Source organism: Mercenaria mercenaria, chromosome 7 (genome assembly GCF_021730395.1).
Source record: "Mercenaria mercenaria strain notata chromosome 7, MADL_Memer_1, whole genome shotgun sequence".
Lineage (NCBI taxonomy): Eukaryota > Metazoa > Mollusca > Bivalvia > Venerida > Veneridae > Mercenaria > Mercenaria mercenaria.
In genome coordinates, this window is record NC_069367.1 from 18,716,385 (window position 1) to 18,736,963 (window position 20,579).

The 20,579-nt window shown below is 36.3% G+C and overlaps 1 protein-coding gene across 5 annotated transcripts in view; it reads left to right on the plus strand.

The window, feature by feature from the left end:
• LOC123554809 (uncharacterized) overlaps nt 1–20,579 on the plus strand; it is a 225,118-nt gene that overhangs the window by 85,733 nt on the left and 118,806 nt on the right. For all 5 annotated transcript variants that reach the window (XM_053547717.1, XM_053547716.1, XM_053547715.1 and 2 more), the window contains one exon: nt 5,370–5,535. In XM_053547717.1, coding sequence (XP_053403692.1) covers nt 5,370–5,535 — 166 coding nt within the window. The remainder of the gene's footprint in view (nt 1–5,369; nt 5,536–20,579) is intronic.

The following is a 20,579-nucleotide window of genomic DNA, read 5'->3' on the forward strand; positions in this document are numbered from 1 at the left end:
ATTAACTTTTTTCATGAAGGCACTTTACATGCGAACCACTTCACCCAGGACCTTCAAACTTCACCTGCTGATAGTACTTATTGAGTACACCACCCCTACTGACTTTGGGGTCACCAGGTCAGAGGTCAAGGTGCTGCGGGGGCATTTGTCACCATTAGTGACAGCTCTTGTTTGTATTTGTGCCGGAAAAGTAAATGAACCTTTTTACACTTATTCCTCGTAAAAGTTAACATTGCCTAATTTTGTGTCGCTCAACAATCTTGACTGAACTTATTCTGCATTGTATTTAGAATCTTTTGTCATCATTTTCAAACTGTTTTCATGCAAGTCTAACAAAATTCATCATCAATGGCACACAAAATTAATTGTCTGTTCATTCAAATATAATATATTGTCGCCAAAGCATTAATCAGATACGTTACCTTCATCTGTTAAATTACTATGAAGTGAAACAAATGTGAAAATCTTATCTTTATTAATAATGTGCGCCCATTACATACAACATTTATAATACTATTTAATTTTTGATAAACAGTACTATAACAAAATCCACATACATTGTTGAATAATTGATGCATGATTTCACAATCAGCAATCGACTTTTTTTATTTTCCCTTACTGAACAGAAGAATTGCTGATAAGCATTTCACTAACATGAAATATTTTATCTTTATTTATATGGAATTGAAAAGGAAGAACAATTTAGGTGGTGAAACCAGATACTAACTAGTATGTGATGAACAGATACGTTATTCAAAATGTCACTTAATTCTGCGTTTTAGAAATACATAAGTGATGGAATTAATATCATATAATCACTGAAGGGATGTAATGAATGTTTAAGAATATATATTTGAATGCACAGATAATTAAAATTATGTGCCAATGATAACGAATTTTGGTAAACTTGGATGAAAACTGTTTGAAAATGATGCCAAAAGATTCTAAATACAATGCAGAATAAGTTTAGTCGAGATTGTTGAGCGACACAAAATTGGGCAATTTTAATTCTTAAGAGGAATATGTGTATAAAAAGGATAATTCACTTCTCTATAAAGACAAAAAGTCTTCTCAAAAATGGTACAAAATGTCAATTATAGGTCCAAAATGATGTAAAAACAGGAACTAGCTTACAGAAAAAATGAAAATGACACTTTATCTCCGAAAAAAAAGATTAATCTATTTTTTCTTTTAGCCATTATGTGACAAGCCCGATAGTATATATACTGCCTGCTGGACTACCTATTTAGTACTTTTATAATACCTTTATTGAATTACAACACTAAAACACTTAAAAAGACTCATTATCAAATAGAAAATTGGAATTAGTTGCTATATACACCATTTACTAAATTTATTGGACACAATGTGACCATGACGTAATGTAACCCTGGAGCGTTGTAGAAAACACGTATAAACATTCAAAAGTCACATACGAAGCAAAATACATGATTGAGGTGCATTTTCAGTCGATTTCTACCAAGAAGATGCATAAAATGTGTTTTGTGGAATTTGGGACTCAATGTGACCACACTATTTCAAGAGAAAAATCACCGCTTCGAAAATCACTAGAGGGTAAGTGGAAAAACGGCAACACTCACATAGCAAAATAATACATCGTTGGAACCGGAAAGTTGTTGACTGGAACATGGTCGGTAAAATAAATTCAAATATGATGTGAAATTGTACAAAAATACAAAAAACCTTCAAATACATGGGGACAGCCATTAAGGTGGGCACAATGTGATCATAAACAAAAGTCACGTGATCACCCGCCCTGCAATCCTTTACTGAAGCATATTTTGCAGGGAATTAATGATTATGTATAGTTAATATTCATTCATATTCAAGTGTAGTTTCGTACCAGTGAAAATAAAAATGACATTTTCACTGTTGGAAGCAGTTAAAATATCAATTTTATTTCACTGATAAATTTCAGTATTTCATCGGAAAGCATAAAATAAACGCTCATAACACTGAAATGAATTGCGCATTACTACTATTTTACTACTATTTTCCAAGAGCTATATTTCATAGAATATAAACTAATAAAAATCTAGCTATATTTCATAGAATATAAACTAATAAAAATCTAATGTTTGTAATCCAAATTGTATTGTACTGTACAATAAGTCTACTGGCATATTCTATTTGATATTTCAGTGTTCTTTACTTTTTTGGCGTTTTTATGCCCCCGAAGGGAGGCATATAGTTTTTGAACCGTCTGTCGGTCTGTCGGTCTGTCAGTCTGTCGGTCTGTCCGCAATTTTCGTGTCCGGTCCATATCTTTGTCATCGATGGATGGATTTTCAAATAACTTGGCATGAATGTGTACCACAGTAAGTCAACGTGCAGTGCGCAAGACCCAGGTCCGTAGCTCAAAGGTCAAGGTCACACTTAGACGTTAAAGGATAGTGCATTGATGGGCGTGTCCGGTCCATATCTTTGTCATCGATGGATGGATTTTCAAATAACTTGGCATGAATGTGTACCACAGTAGGACGACATGCAGTGCGCAAGACCCAGGTCCGTAGCTCAAAGGTCAAGGTCACACTTAGACGTTAAAGGATAGTGCATTGATGGGCGTGTCCAGTCCATATCTTTGTCATCGATGGATGGATTTTCAAATAACTTGGTGTAAATGTGTACCACAGTAAGACGACCTGTCATGCGCAAGAACCAGGTTCGTAGCTCAAAGTTCAAGGTCACACGTAGATGTTAAAGGATAGTGCATTGATGGGCGTGTCCGGTCCATATCTTTGTCATCGATGGATGGATTTTCAAATAATTGGCATGAATGTGTACCACAGTAAGACGACATGTCACATGCAAGACCCAGGTCCGTAGCTCAAAGGTCAAGGTCACACTTAGACGTTAAAGATCATTTTTCATGATAGTGCATTGATGGGCATGTCCGGTCCATATCTTTGTCATTCATGCATGGATTTTAAAATAACTATGCATGAATGTGTGACACAGTAAGACGATGAGTCGCGCGCAAGACCCAGCCCCGTAGGTCAAAGGTCCTAAACTCTAACATCGGCCATAACTATTCATTCAAAGTGCCATCGTGGGCATGTGTCATCCTACGGAGACAGCTCTTGTTTATATTGATTTTGATTGTTAAATATAAGCTCCTTAGGCACAGTTTTACATTATCAAAACGACGACCTCAATTTTTAAAACAGTCTGTTTAGGAAATAGTCTTTGCTTCCAAAAAGATGTATTTGGATTGTCCAAAACCGAATCGATTCAATTAATTTTTATGCAGAAAAAGAGAATATATCACTTGTTTCGGACCTTAAACCAGAGACAGGTTCTTACTGCTAAAAATGCGGAAAATGTGCAAGCAAAATCAGTAAAAGCAGTCATTTCACCAAAAACCTGATTCAAACCATAGAATATGGATAAACTTTTTATATTTAAATTTGGCATATCATGTTAAGGGCACAAACTAAGATGGTAATTGTATATTTGACAAGCTGCAAAAGTCGTATATTTGACAAGCTGCAAAAGTCGTAATCTTCTAAATACTTTAGTGTTGTATCAGTATTCTATTCATTTTTAGCTCATCTGATTTTTTGAAAAAAAAATGATGAGTTATTGTCATCACTTGAGCGGTTGTCGGCGTCGGCCCGATTATTTTAAGTACAAATGGCATTCATTTTCAAAGGGAAACAACTTTTTCTGATTATTTTAAGTAATCTTTGAGAAAAAATTGTCTCCCTTTGAAAATGAATGCCATTTGTAAAGAAAAAAAGATAAACAATTGTTGAAAACTATGTTCCACCTTGTTACGTGAAATTTCACCACTCGCACGCTATTGCAAATGCATCAAAACAAACATGTGTAACAGTTCTTTGAAAATGGTGAGTTTTTAAAGGCGTTTAACTGTCCGGAAGTGGAGCCCCTTTAGGCAGCCCTTTTCCGGAATTCAATGTTTATATCAGTATACTGACACTTGTTTCGTAAAGTAATATACATGTTTTATATGCTGTTCAATTTTCATGTCAAACAACTCTTTCTTTCTATGATTTGGTGTTGTTTGATTTTTGTTTCTCAAGGCCTCCATCGAAACCTTAACTTTCCATTGTGAATGAAGTTATTTAGCTTAGAAATTGGCATTTATTATCTCGTCCAATATGTCGGGGAAACATATTGATTTTATGTTTCTATCTGTCCATCCTTCAGTCGATTTTTTTATGAATGCCTATGATTGACATTTGAAAAAAAGCTATTTCCTGTTTCAGTCTCTTTGCCAATCCTATGCATTTTACACAGAATGTGTAAATCTATGAGATCTTGAGATCTTCGTTCAGGTTTATGGTCAGGTCAGAATTATGTACCCTCAGTTTATCAAAAACGCTATAATCTAACACTTAAGCACCTTCATTTCTTAACTAGTCCCTAATCATATTTACACTGAATCCGACCTTTTTCTTGTTGGATAACAGACAGGATCTTAGGTTAAATGTTGTGTTCACTTTCAACAGTTAGTTTACTTGTAAACAAATCCTTATCATATTTACAACAATGTGTGCATTATTAGATGGCTTCTCATGTATCAGTGCTATACACTGGGCACGTTTAAGAACAAGACTGTCTACAAAGAGCTAGGCTAAGTTAACCGTACAGGCCTGTATCTAAAAGGATTTTTCTCCCTGTGTTCTAGGGGCTTTGTCTCTGTCCCTCTGGTCAGATTGCTCTGTGTCCGTACTAGTACAGGATGAATTGTGCGTGTTGAGTGGCTGCCTTTGAGCTATAAAGCGCCTTTGAATGTGTTTATCATGAAAAGGGCGCTATATAAATCTGGTAAAATATATATAATGTATAGTAAAATCATCGCTAAGTCAGTACTGGTGAAAAATATTGACTGCAGAGGTATTAATTTTTTTATGATATAGTTTTAAACTTCCTTGTTACATTTATTTTCTGCACCATAAACATATTTCCCAACATTTAACTTTGTGTTTTATCCATTCATCTTGCTGTTTAAATGAATCAGTATGGGTTGACAAGTTTTTTTCCAGAAACACTTATAGCTACGAAATATTTTGGAGTGTATATTAAAAAGATAACGCACCTGTTCTTAACATAATCCTAACATAAACTAGAGAAAAACTAGAGAAAAATACCTAAAATTGTCTCACCTGCCCGCCCAAAGATTTGATTTTGAATTATGATCAGCCTACTGGTATCCTTGTGAATAAGGACATTCCTGAATGTATTTTTTATTACTGAAAGCCCTATGTATTGCGATTAGTGAAATACATTAAATTCTGTTTTATGATACGATGCTTTTGGTTTAATTGGTAGAAGTAAATCTAGAATATTAAAAGACCAACTTGTGTAATCTTTTGTTTTCACAGGCTGACATAGCAGGCAAAATGTCATTTAAACCAAAAACAGTAACATGGGTGTACCTGGAACACTTTCGACCAAGAATAAATACACTGAAACCGGAACCAGTTTTGGCTGATATTCCTGAAGAGTACACATTATACCTAAACAATACATACTACACAGAAAATATAGGTAGGTGTCAATTTGGTAACACATCTCAACCAGTTGAAGTTCAGGTTCCATCAATATACACGTGTCTCTTACATTTTTTGCTCACCTAGCCAAAGGCTCATGGTGAGCTTTTGTGACCGCTCAATGTCCGTCGTCCATCTTGCGTCGTGAATCGTGCGTTGTCAGTCGTGCGTCGTCCGTCAACAATTTCTAAAAAAATCTTCTTGAAAACCACTGTGCAGAATTACACCAAACTTCACAGGAATGATCCTTGGGTGGTCCCCTTTCAAAATTATTAAAAGAATTGAATTCCATGCAGAACTCTGGTTGCCATGGCAACCGAAAGGAAAAACTTAAAAAATCTTGTCCAAAACCGCAAGGCCTAGAGCCTTGATATTTTGCATGTGACATCATCTAATGGTTCTCTATGAAAAGTATTCAAATTATGCCCCTGGGGTTAAAAGAGGCCCTGCCCCGGGGGTCCCAAGTTTTACATAGACTTATATAGGAAAAAACTTTAAAAATCTTCTTGTCTAAAACCACAAGACCAAGGCCTTTGATATTTGGTATGTAGCATTGCCTTGTGGTCCTCTACCAAAAATGTTTAAATTATTACCCTGGGGTTTAAAGAGGCCCTGCCACGTGAGGTCTCAAGTTTTACATAGACTTATATAGGAAATTCTTTATGCCCCCGAAGGTGGGCATATTAAAATCGCACTGTCCGTGCGTCCGGTTAATTCTTGTCCTGGTTGTAACTCTTTCATCCATCAAGGGAGTTTGAAATTACTTGGCATAAATGTCAAGGTCACGAAATGATGTGTGATTTTTTACACATACAGCTGTATCATTCTTGGGCATGCTTTGGGGGCATTTGTCACCAATAGTGACAGCTCTTGTTTAAAAATCTTCTTGTCTGAAACTGCAAGGCCTAGGCTTTTGATATTTGTTATGTTGCATTGCCTTGTGGTCCTCTACCAGAATTGTTCAAATTATTACCCTGGGGTGAAAAGAGGCCCTGCCCCGGGGGGGGGGGGGGGGGGGGGGGGGGGGGGGGTCTCAAGTTTTACATAGACTTATATAGGAAAAAACTTTAAAAATCTTCTTGCTTGAAACTGCAAGGCATAGGCTTTTGATATTTGGTATGTTGCCTTGCCTAGTATTCCTCTACCAGAATTGTTCAAATTATGCCCATGGGATGAAAAGAGGCCCTGCCCTGGGGGTCCCAAGTTCAACATAGAGTTATATAGGAAAAAAATTAAAAATCTTCTTGTCCTAAAGTTCAAGGCCTAGGCCTTTGATATTTGGTGTGTAGCATTGCCTAGTGGATCTCTTACAAGATTGTTCAAATTATACCCCTGGGGTGAAAAGAGGCCCCGCCCTGGGGGTCACTTTTTATATGAGTTATATAGGAAAAAGTACTTAAAATTATTAGATCATAGTTCCTAGACTGTTTAATTAAAATTACCTGATGACCCCAAGTGATTAGGGGTCACCTGACTGTGACATTGACCTACTGACCTACTTTCTTGTTTTTTAAGATACAACCTTGAAATTTGGATGACATGTACAGTTAAGCACACAGATCTTAAAACTGACTTTCAGTGACCATGAATGTGACCTACTGACCTACTTTCTTTATATCTTAGCATCAATTTGCCATTTGAAACGTGGCTCACATTACTCAGGTGAGCGGTTCAGGCTCTTGTTTCCTCCAATGAGTGTATTTTGTAAGTCACGTCTCAACTAAGTCATGGAACAAAATATCAACAACAAAACAGTTACAGTGTCGTTGATATGGCATTATTGGAACAGAGATGATGAATTTGCTGTGTTGTGAAAAATATTATTTTGTATCAATAAATTTATACAACCAATGCATATATTAGGAAATAGACCAGTTTCACATTCGGCGAATTTAGCATTCTCGTGATTTCTCGCCAAATCCCGAATTTTCAAAACAAGGTGCAGACTACCAGGTCGGAACTAAGTGATAATGGTAACAAAGCGATAGGATGTTGTTTGACAAAATAATATACCACTTCTACAGAGTCCTTTAAACGTCAATGGAAAAGAAATCTTAAAAGTAATTATGTCACCCACCACACAGTGGTGTGGGAGACATATTCATTTACTCCAGTCTGTGTGTCTGTCTGTGTGTCTGTCTGTCTGTCACAAAGCTTGTCCCCACTCTAAGTCGAACATTTCTCATCCGATCTTCACCAAACTTGAACAAAATGTGTTTGACCATAAGACCTCGGCCAAGTTCAATAACTAGCCAAATCTGCCCAGGAACTTTTAAAATTATGGCCCTTGAATTACTGATTGGATCCACTCGTCCAGACCATCTAATTGGATCCACTCGTCTAGACCATCCAGAGAAACTAAACATTTTTAATAGGAACCATTCGTCTGAACAGTCCAGACAAACAAGGCAGTTGTGGGAGACATGCGCTTTTCTCAAATGCATCTCGTAGCTTTTTATTGAGTTTAAAATATTAGAACAAAGTTAGCAGATCCAAGTTACATAAGTGCAACACAGTCCTCTGACATTCTAATAACTGCTATTTTTCAAAGAGGTATTCATGATGTGAATCCCACTTATTGTTCAATTTAAATATTAATAAGTTTTAACCAGGAAAAAAACAAGTTCAGTATGTCTCGCGCTAATTTTTTTTTCCGCCCATCATGGCCTTTTTAGAAGCTACAGAATTAGTGTCTATTAGTAATAGTTATTATATAGTAGCTTTGTTGTATCAACTCTTTTTTAGCTCACCTGTCACATAGTGACAAGGTGAGCTTTTGTGATCACCCTTCGTCCGTCGTCTGTCGTCAGTCCGTCCGTGCGTGGGTCAACAATTCCTTGTCTGCACGATAGTGGTTTCATTTATGATTTTATTTTAACCAAACTTGCACACGACTTGTATCACCATAAGATCTCGGTTCCTTTCTTGAATTGGCCAGATCCCATTATGGGTTCCAGAGTTATGGCCCCTGAAAGGGCCAAAATTAGCTATTTTGACCTTGTCTGCACAATAGAAGCTTTATTTATGATTTTATTTTTACCTAACTGGCACACAACTTGTATCACCATAAGATCTTGGTTCCTTTCTTGAACTGGCCAGATTCCATTATGGGTTCCAGAGTTATGGCCCCTGAAAGGGCCAGAATTAGCTGTTTGGACCTTGTCTGCACAATAGCAGCTTCATTTATGACTTGATTTTAACCAAACTTGCACACAACTTGTATCACCATAAGATCTTGGTTCCTTTCTTGAACTGGCCAGATTCCATTATGGGTTCCAGAGTTATGGCTCCTGAAAGGGCCAGAATTAGCTATTTTGACCTTGTCTGCACAATAGCAGCTTCATTTATGATTTGAATTTAATCAAACTTGCACAAAACTTGTGTCACCATAAGATCTTGATTCCTTAGTTGAACCGGCCAGATCCCATCATGGGTTCCAGAGTTATGGCCCCTGGAAGGGCCAAAATTAGCTATTTTGACCTTGTCTGCACAATAGCAGCTTCATTTATGATTTGATTTTAACCAAACTTGCACACAACTTGTATCACCACACGATCTTGAGTCCTGTCTTGAACTGGCCAGATTTCCTCATGGGTTCCAGAGTTATGGCCCCTTAAACATCCAAAATTGGCTATTTTGGCTTTTGCAGCTATATAGAGACTTCATTTATAGTTTTATTTGATACAAACTTCCAAAATAACTTCAACAACAGTAATTCTTGGATTCCATGACAAATCAGATCCAAGCGTAGGTTCAGAGTTATTTTATATTTGATTTCCTTCCCTGATTGTAATCAAAATGGATTTATATCAGTAAGTACTTATAGGACTTATTTGAAATTTCATTATTGTCATTAGTTGGACTGAGCCAATCAGGGTAGATAACTATGGATTGATTTTATGTCAAATTACCTCCCTTTATTTCAAATATTTCAAATTAAAATGAGTATATCTCCGTAACTAATGAAGATACTGATCTGAAATTTCATTTATGTCAACAGATTTATTTGGCAGATCCTTCTTTTGTTCACTTACAATATTTTTTTTTAATTACTTCCCTTTTACGTTACTATAAATAGCTTATTTTTAGTAACTTTTTTTATTATTGGCCGTAGGGAAAAACCGAGACCACTTTTCTGTGGTACAACATGGATGGTACCTCCAATTTTAAGGTGTATTTTGACATATCTGTACCTTGTAAGAATTTTTTTTTATTTTCGGTTAAATTTCTTCCCTTTGTTGTTACTGTCCTTTGGACTTAGATATTTTTTCTGAGGACCTTCTTGTCCTCAAGTGCAGTGATAACAGGTGAGCGATATAGGGCCATCATGGCCCTCTTGTTTCGTTATTTTTTTTCCCTGTTTTTATCCTGTTTCATTTACTTTGTAAATGCGAAATTTCACAGGACAATTTGTTGAAGTTGTTTGTTTTAGTAATCCTCGATTTTTGGAACCGGGTTTCGAGCTTTTGATTTTAACTCAGTGATTCAAGTCAGAGTCAAAGTTAAAATCAAGTTGAAATATCACCTTTCAATAAATGCAAGACCTTAGAATTATAAACAGCATCAAGAAGTTTTTCAGCCAACACATCTTTATTATGCAGCAAGTAAGAACTATGACACTGAGCCAGTTCTCAACTGATCACGACATTTAAGCCGACGCAACTATTCATCTTTTTACATTTGCAAATAAAATATCGATGCGATTTGTGTGGTTATTCTAAACTTTGATAATCCTGGGAAAATCTAAAAGAAAAAAGTTTTATTTCGTATAGCAAAATATTCTAGGTTGTTGACACGTCTGAATGCAAGCATTTATCTGACTATGTATTATAAGTGCCATATGAAAACTTTAACTGACACCCACCATGAGTATTTTGATCAAAAGAACTTTACCAGTTTCTATGTTTATCATGTAGCTATTAGAGAAGCAGTATGACTTAATTTACTGTAATGTAAATGTTATTGTGTTTCTCGTCAATCCAAATATTTTTTAGGCTTAACTTGAGATTTTATGATGAAATCTTAAAGTTGATAATATGTTATTCTATGAGTATGTTACAATTTTTATGCCCCCGAAGGGAGGCATATAGTTTTTGAACCGTCTGTCGGTCTGTCAGTCTGTCCGGTCCATATCTTTGTCATCAATGGATGGATTTTCAAATAACTTGGCATGAATGTGTACCACAGTAAGGCAACTTGTCGCGCGAAAGACCCAGGTCCGTAGCTCGAAGGTCAAGGTCACACTTAGGCATTAAAGGTCATTTTTCATGATGTGCATTCGTGTCCGGTCCATATCTTTGTCATCCATGGATGGATTTTCAAATAACTTGGCATGAATGTGTACCACAGTAAGACGACTTGTCGTGCACAAGACCCAGATCCGTAGCTCAAAGGTCAAGGTCACACTTAGACGTTAAAGGTAATTTTTCATGATAGTGCATTCGAGTCAGGTCCATATCTTTGTCATCCATGGATGGATTTTAAAATAACTTGGCATGAATGTGTACCACAGTAAGACGACGTGTTGCGCGCAAGACCCAGGGACGTAGCTCAAAGGTCAAGGTCACACTTAGACTTTAAAGGTCATATTTCATGATAGTGCATTGATGGGCGTGTCCGGTCCATATCTTTGTCATTCATGCATGGATTTTAAAATTATTGGGCATGAATGTGTACCACAGTAAGACGATGTGTCGCGCGCAAGACCCAGGTCCATAGGTCAAAGGTCCTAAACTCTAACATCGGCCATAACTATTCATTCAAAGTGCCATCGGGGGCATGTGTCATCCTATGGAGACAGCTCTTGTTTAAATGCATATTCAGCTAAACATTGCTATTTTATAAACTGTGTGAGTGCATGTTCTTCAACTAAAGCATTGCTTAGACTCACTCAATCGCTTTATTGACTTTTAAGCTCACCAGAGCCAAAGGCTCAGGGTGAGCTATTAGGATCACTCACCGGTCCGGCGTCCGTCATCTGTTGTCCCTAAACTTTTACTTTAAACGACATCTCCTCATAAACCGCTAGGCCAATTTCATCCAAACTTTACAGGAATGTTCCTTGGGTGAAGCTCTACAAAAATTATTCAAAGAATTGAATTCCATGCAGAACTCCGGTTGCCATGGCAACCGAAAGGAAAAACTTGAAAAATCATCTTCTCAAAAACCAGAAGCTCTAGAGCTTAGATATTTGGTGTGAAGCATTGCCTAATAGACCTCTAGCAAGTTTGTTCAAATCATGACCCCGGGGTCAAAATTGACCCCGCCCCAGGGGTCACTTGATTTTACCAAGGAAAATCTTAAAAAATCTTCTTCTCAAAAACCAGAAGACCTAGAGCTTAGATATTTGACATGTATTTCAGGAATGTGTCCTTGGTGAACTCTACAAATATTCATAGAATTGAATTCCAGCAGAAATCCGGTTGCCATGGCAACCGAAGGAAAAACTTGAAAAAATCATCTCTCAAAACCAGAAGCCTAGAGCTTAGATATTTGGCTGTAAGCATTGCCTAATAGACCTCTACAAAATTTTCAAATCATGACCCCGGGGTCAAAATTGACCCCGCCCCAGGGGTCACTTGATTTTACCAAGGAAAATCTTAAAAAATCTTCTTCTCAAAAACCAGAAGACCTAGAGCTTAGATATTTGACATGTAGCATTGCCTAGTGGCCCCAGGGGTCACTTGATTTTACATAGATTTCTATAGGAAAATCTTCAAAATTTTTTAAAAAATAAACCAGAAGGCCTAGAGCTTAGATACTTGACATGTAGCATTGCCTTGTGGACCTCTACAAAAAAATTTCAAATCATGATCCCCGGGGTCAAAATTGACCCTGCCCCAGGGGTCACTTGATTTTACATAGGAAAATCTTAAAAAATCTTCTTCTCAAAAACCAGAAGACCTAGAGCTAAGATATTTGACATGTAGCATTGCCTAGTGGACCTCTACAAAATTTGTTCAAATCATGACCCCCGGGTTCAAATTGACCCCGCCCCATGGGGTTACTTCATTGTACATGGAAAAATCTTCAAAAATTTCTAAAAATAAACCAGAAGGCCTAGAGCTTAGAACTTTGACATGTAGCATTACCTAATGGACTTCTACACAATTGGTTTAAATCATGACCTCTGGGATCAAAATTGACCCCGCCCCATGGGTCACTTGATTTTACATAGGAAAATCTTCAAAATTTTTCTAAAAATAAACCAGACGGCCTAGGTCTTAGATATTTGACATGTAGCATTGCCTAGTAGACTTCTACAAAATTTGTTGAAATCATGACCCCCGGGATCAAATTGACCCTGCCCCATGGGGTTACTTGATTGTACATAGAAAAATCTTCAAAAAATTTCTAAAAATAAACCAGAAGGCCTAGAGCTTATATATTTGACATGTAGCATTGCCTAGTGGACCTCTACAAAATTTGTTCAAATATTGACCCCCCAGGGTCAAACTGACTCAGCCCCAGGGGTTACTTGATTGTACATAGGGAAATCTTCATAAATTTTCTAAAGAAACCCAGAAGGCCTAGATCTTAGATATTTGATATGTAACATTGTCTGGTAGACTTCTACAAACTTTGTTGAAATCATGACCCCCGGGTTAAAATCGGCCCCGCCCCAGGGTTCAGTTGATTTTTCATAGGAAAATCTTCATATTTTTTCTAAAAATAAATCAGAAGGCCTAGAGCTTAGATATTTGACATGTAGCATTGCCTAGTGGACCTCTATAAAATTTGTTCAAATCATGACCCCCGGGGTCAAATTGACCCCGCCCCATGGGGTTACTTGATTGTACAAAGAAAAAACTTCAAAATTTTCTAAAAATAAACCAGAAGGCCTAAAGCTCTACAAAATCTGTTCAAATTATGACCCCCGGGGTCAAGATTGACCCCGCCCCAGGTGTCACTTGATTTTACATAGGAAAATCTTCAAAAATGTTCTAAAAATAAACCAGAAGGCAAAGAGCTTAGATATTTGACATGTAGCATTGCCTAGTGGACCTCTATCAAGTTTGTTCAAATCATGACCCCCGGGGTCAAAATTGACCCCGCCCCAGGGGTCACTTGATTTTACACAGGAAAATCTTCAAAAATTTTCTAAAAATAAACCAGACAGCCTAGAGCTTAGATATTTGACATGTAGCATTGCCTAGTAGACTTCTACAAAATTTATTCAAATCATGACCCCCGGGGTCAAATTGACCCCGCCCCATGGGGTTACTTCATTGTACATAGAAAAATCTTCAAAATTTTCTAAAAATAAACCAGAAGGCCTAGAGCTTAGATATTTGACATGTAGCATTGCCTAGTGGACCTCTACAAAATTTGTTAATATCTTGACCCTCCACGGTCAAATTGACCCAGCCCCAGGGGTTACATAGGGAAAACTTCATAAATTTGCTAAAAAAAACCCAGAAGGCCTAGATCTTAGATATTTGATATGTAACATTGCCTAGTAGACTTCTACAAACTTTATTGAAATCATGACCCCCAGGGTAAACTTGGCCCCGCCCCAGGGGTTACTTGATTGTACATCGGAAAATCTTCCAAAAAAATTCTAAAAATCATCAGTTTGACATTTGAAACATGTAGCTCATATTTCTCAGGTGAGCGATCCAGGGTCATCATGACCCTCTTGTTTATATATAATTACTTACCATGTAAAGTGCTTGGTATTTTGCTAATAATATTACCCAAATATTCCATGTTGGTCATTAACAGAATGGGACTGAAGCCATCGAAAACCCTTATTTTTATACATAGTTGTTTAAAAATGAGAGAAAATGCGTTACCATGGAAACGTGAGCCCTGCGACATATACATTTTAAGCTTATATTAGAAAGCTAACGTGCATATTAGTAAAATTATCAATTATGCAGACTTCTACAGATATCAATGAAATTAAAATACACTGAAAAGTGTTAAATATCCGTATTTTCCCTCTTCTTTCAATATGAAATACCTTTGGAGGGTCATGTTCTTCAAACCTGAATAAAAAATGAACTTGAAGGGACAGAGACAAACGAAATTGAGATTGTAGCAGTTAAAACTTCATATTACACGAAATACAAAAGAATGCTGCGGTTCAGCTAATTTGAATTTACCCTTGTAACAAGGTAACCTACCTCCTTAAATGAAATACTGGCAAACTGGTCACAGAAATCAGAAAGCCAATCTGATGTCAATCAAAAAGGAAGTCAAGATCTTTATGTCAAGATCTTTATCATATTCGAGCACAAAACAGAATTAATCATTATGTACATAATACCAATTAAATTACCTTAGAGTGCACGGACTGTCTTTAATCATTTTATCAAACTGCTTCTTGTCAGCCACTCAGTGTGATTTTACTTTCACTTGCATCGTAATAAGGGTAATTAATCGTAATAAGGGTAATTATGAATATTTATAGAAATGAAATTTTCAGTATGGAACCGACGGACAGGAAGGGTGTGAAGAAGTCCAGTAAAACAATTTGATTTTGGATTTTTTCAGTTATCTGATAAGAAAGAATGATTATTACTATATATCAAGGTCAGCAGTCTGCGCCTATTTTGGATAACAATGTGCAGATAACTCTGCATGTAACCATGGAATGGGAAAAGGGTCAGGGCTCCCCTTACAGAAGCAAGCCTCTGTGGCGTACATGCTGCGTATTTGCTGTGTATATGCCGCGAACACAGTAGTACGCCAGAGGAGTACATTTTACATACACCGCATGCCGCGTACATGCCGTGTACTATTTCGACGAGTACACAGCATGTACGCAGGAGGTCACTAGTACACTTCAAGTACGCAGCACAGACTCTGAAAATTTAAGGAGTACACTGCATGTACGCAGGAGGGACTTGTACAAGAAAATAGTACACTGCATGTACACCGCAGATACTTTGAAATTTGTGCAGTACACTTCATATACGCGGGAAAGACTTGTACAATTTCTTTTGGCATTTATACTTAGTTTTTTTTTATAAGGTAAAGTCTGAAGTAAACTTCATATACGCGGGAGGGACTTCATGCAGGAAGGATTTGTACATTTTTTTTTTTTGGAAGCAAGAACTTGATTTGCGAGTAACTTTTATCTTAATAGCATAGAATAGTTCAGATTACCGGTATTCTGAACAATAAAAATTTGCCAAACTATTTGCAATGTTCATTTGTGAAGCTTACATCTTAGTGATTTCTGAGCTGCACCTTGCATGCAGTGTAAAAATATATTCTTTTTCATTTTGAATTAATCCTGGAGCTTTCTAACTTGGATAATTGAAAAGCCTTATTTGAACTTCGTTGCATTACATTTTGTAATACATGAAATAATTACCAAGATAATGCCTCAACAGCGCCCGAATGAGAAGAATTAATAGCTCTCACTGTTTTTTGAATACTCTTAAGCAAAACACCACTCTATCATGTTTTTATAAAGGCTTTAATGCTCATTATGTTAACTCATTAAGGCCTCACCAAATTAAAAAGTTGTTTATCGGATTTGCCGCTCGTATATTTTCAGAACGTTTTTTGGCTAATTGCGCTTGCCCCAGTGGAAAAATCAATCCAAAATTTTTTGGTGCGCTACTTTTTACGGACGTAAAAGTGTAAAAATGCTTATATAATTCCAGTCCTAGATTGTTCTCAGATGGATTTTAATCAAAATAAATACATACTACGCACACATCGTCTATAATAAATCATAACACTTATATTTAGTCGCATTAAAGTTGTTTCCCCTTGATGCAGTTACGCCATTTTCTTCAAATGTTTACCAAATTACATGCTACAAAAATTGATTTATTTCATTGAAAAGTGGATGGAGAAAAGCATACTAATTTATTTGATAACATCAATCTACATTATTTTGGTAAGGGTAAATACTTAATGATGCATGTCACTTATCTTTTTTCTGTTTTTTTCTGTCCAAATGATCAGCATTTGCATACAAAAGTTGGTGGGGTAAGGAATTTACATTATCACAGCAGTTTCGCCACAAGAGTACACAGCATGTATGCAGCAGGAGTACACAGCATGTACGCCGCAGGACTCGGGCCAGGAGTACACAGCATGTACGCCGCAGGAGTACACAGCATGTACGCCGCAGGGGTAGTACACAGCATGTACGCCGCAGGGGTAGTACACCGCAGGCTCATTTGCATGTGAAAAGTGTATGTGCCGCGTACATGCTGCGTACTATTTCTCGCATACTAAATTCCTCCAGCGTACATCCTGTGTACTATGTAGTCCACAGCATGTACGCAGCAAGTACGCGGCAGAGCTCATTTGCATGTCAAAAGTGTACTACAAACGTACTATCGGTGTATGTGCGGTGTATATCCTGCGTACTTTTGATTTCAGTACACATCATGTACGCATCATATACGCTGTATGTACACAGCAAGAGTACGCAGCAGGCCTTTTTCTTCTGTAAGGGTCACGCTGTCAGTTGCCATTATTCCCATTTGGGATTATTTTATTTAAATGGCAAATATTTTTTCATTTTGGCGACAGGAACTGGCGATTATTTTATTTAATAGCTACATTGATAATTATGCCAAGTGAGACAGTAAACTGCGATCAGCTAGTGTAGAAAATCGATAAAGCGGACTGTTTATTACCTCGTGTATTCCAAACACGTGTCAACTATGCCGATAACATTGCCTAAGGCGGTAGAAAGCAGACGACAATTAAACCGATTATAACCGGAAGTCAATCTTACTACTTTAGCTATCAGTCTGACTGAACTCACACTGGTTATTCGGGTACCTACTCGAGTGAGCGATACCGCCCTCTTGTGATTTATATACATGTAGGTTGTATAGGGTATATAAAAACAATGCCAACGTATGACACATATTTAAGCATGTTGAACATTTTAAAGACAGAATCGTCTGAGGAAATGCATTAATTCGCACTGGTGAAAATATCAGTCCTCAGTAATATTGATATGACTACAAAATTTAAAGAAATGTAACGAAATTCATGTAATTTGACGTTTTGAGACATATTTTTCTTTGTTCGAAGTTTAGATAACTGAATTTGCCACTCTCCTTGGTAAAACTATGCATACTCAACTACAAAACGAATGGATCATGTACCTGCAAGTTATTTTTGTTGATAAAATTTCAATTATATGCATCCTGTCGCTGTTTTTGATGATACCTCTGACGATGGATGAAAATAAACAATGATACCTACCCGTTTGCACATGGGTACCGTCCTCGTTATGTCAATGAACATTTATTAAACTCCCCGCAGCGATTATTCCGCAATATGGTACACTTAAATGAAAGCAGTTAAAGGTAATCGCTTTGAGGATCTGGAAATAAGAACTGGAAATGTGAAACCCGACCTTTAGTAGATCTATTTGATTAGAATGTTAACTTTAAAAATGTAAAGAAGTGAGTTAGAGGTATTTCACCAATATCAAATCTTCCCTCACCCCACCCTCTATTCTACACATTCTATCATTTTGCCTACTTGGAGTTTTTCTTTTTCTCCTTCAGTCTCATTATGAAAGCGACCAAACTTGTCGTCGCACCATGCAAAAGTGCTTATGTTAAGACCTTCTTTTTCTTCCTGAAAGGGAAATCGGACCCTGTCTCTGGGCATGTATTCGTATAGGGAGAGGCTGCGGCTTCATAAATCTGCCTTTAATCGTATCTTGTAATTATAAGTGCATCCTCCATTAAGTTCGTGCTAATTATGCGACTTATTTACAAGTGCATACAATATACACTACTGTATAAGTGTCTTACAGGTGACTAACTGAAGAAACAGAAGCAGACATGGAAGTCTTGGTATCAGATTCTATCTCTTTTTATTGTTTGTTCAAACACTCCTCACAGCGGTTGTAAACATAAAATGTACGTCAAGGGAGGAAATCTGTGAGATTCAAGATTTCAAGATTTTATTTATAACTGAACCCATACGGGCATCAGTATTATAATAACAACAAATTTAACAAAACAAACACTTAAAGGGCCTACATAAAATAAAACAGTAGTTTTACGGTCATAGTAGATCTGATACAAATATTTTGTAAGCTAAAAGATAAAAGACGGTGTACATTTAGAATTAACCAGTGTTTTAACTGGCCAGCAAATAACTGCCAGTGACAAAAACCTATTCCTCCCCAAAAATTTTAAGTATTTTCTGTACAAACAATGCTAACTTAAAAAGAAGAGTACTATCATTACTATGAAATAAACATTGAAATGACATTACATTTGACTGTAACACAGTTGAAAATCATTTGGTATATATTTTACTCTGTCTAAATTTAAGTACGGACATTCTATAATGTAATTAAATTCATCTCATAAAGATGTATTATTACACAGATAACAAGTCCTGTTCTTGAGCTTAATATTCAAAAATATCCCTCTTTCAACTTGTAACAAATTGTTCCTACATCGGAAATGACACATGGATATTGCGAGATTTGTTGGTAATTTTCAAACTCAAAGGTTGTTATAAATATTCTGTAACACAAACATTTTCTGGAAATTTGCAAAGTTTTTTTTCATTCCAAGATTGAATAAACTGGCCTTCAACCTCTGTTGTACAATATTGCGGAAATACACTGGTGAATACTGATTGATTCAACCAGTATTCAGCAAATCCAAGTTGTTCTAAAAGTTCTTTTACATATGAAATCCAAGAACAATAATTTACTTTTTCTGATGGAGTCTCTACATGAACCTGTAAAGTATACAGTTTGTCTTTTTTTGTTTACCATTAATAATTGTACACCAGTAGTTCAATATTCTATTTCTAATTATAACATCTATTGGTAAGACACCAAGCTCGCCAAAAAAAAACAACATGACATTAGGTGTTAACTTTTTTAACCTTCAGTACATTTTTAAAAAAATTTAAGTTGAAAACTTTTAACAATGCTAACATCACCACAACCCAATACCTCTGATCCATACAATAATATTAATTGAACCACAGACTCAAATAAACGTAATTGTAAATCAATACTAAGCAGCAACTTCCTACATTTTTTCAACAGAGCATACATATTTTTTCTAGCTTGGTCAACCAAATACATTTTAGTTTTATTGAAGTAACCATTGTTGTTAAATTAAATTCCTAGATAACTGAAGTCATCTACTACTTCAAATGCCGCATTATTATAATAAAAGGTAGCCTTATTTCGCATTTTTACACGTAAAAAAAAATAACAACCTCAGTTTTATTGGAATGAACTGTAAGTTTCCAAATATAACAATATTATGACATAACATTTAATGCAGTTTGTAAATCATTTTCAGATTCTGCAAATAACACTGTATCATCTGCATAAAGTAACAAAAATAACTTGAAAACATTTCTGAAATATCATCATTTAGCAGGTCCTTTATATTGTTTGATAATTCCACTAGTCCTGAAAAAAAATAGGCATACGTGAGACTAAATCATTCAAGAAAACAGAAAATAAGATTGGTGATAAATTTTCACCTTGTCGTACACCAGTTGAGCTATAATGAAGAAATTTGATAGACATTAGCTACTCTTTACACAAGATTTGGCTTTATCATATATTGTATATTTAGCCTCAAAGACTTTGTCATCAGTGTTATGCTGAAGCAATTCATTCCATAAACACATACGATCGACAGAATCAAACGCTTTCTTGTAATCTACAAAGGCACAATACAAAGGCACAATATAAGAGCAGATTGGTTTGTATATACTTTAACTTACTCCCCTTAGATTCATAATCACCATTTGCAATACAGAATTAGCAACAGACGATAAGACAGGTAAGATGATCTTTTGTTAAAGTTTAAGTATCAGACGAACTGTAATAACTTTGAAATGATGTACAAAATGTTAGCCAGAGCAAGCATAGGGTGGACCCAGTTCACAAAAATTTCTCGTTTTTTTTTTTTTTTTTTTTTTCATTTCCCATCCTTTTAGCTCTGATTTTCAACATTTTGATGATAAGCAAATTCCTCGATGCTTGAATTGTTCGACAAACCTGCAAACCTACTAAACTTCATGTCCTCTTTACCTATCTTATCAAGCACGTAGCTACCT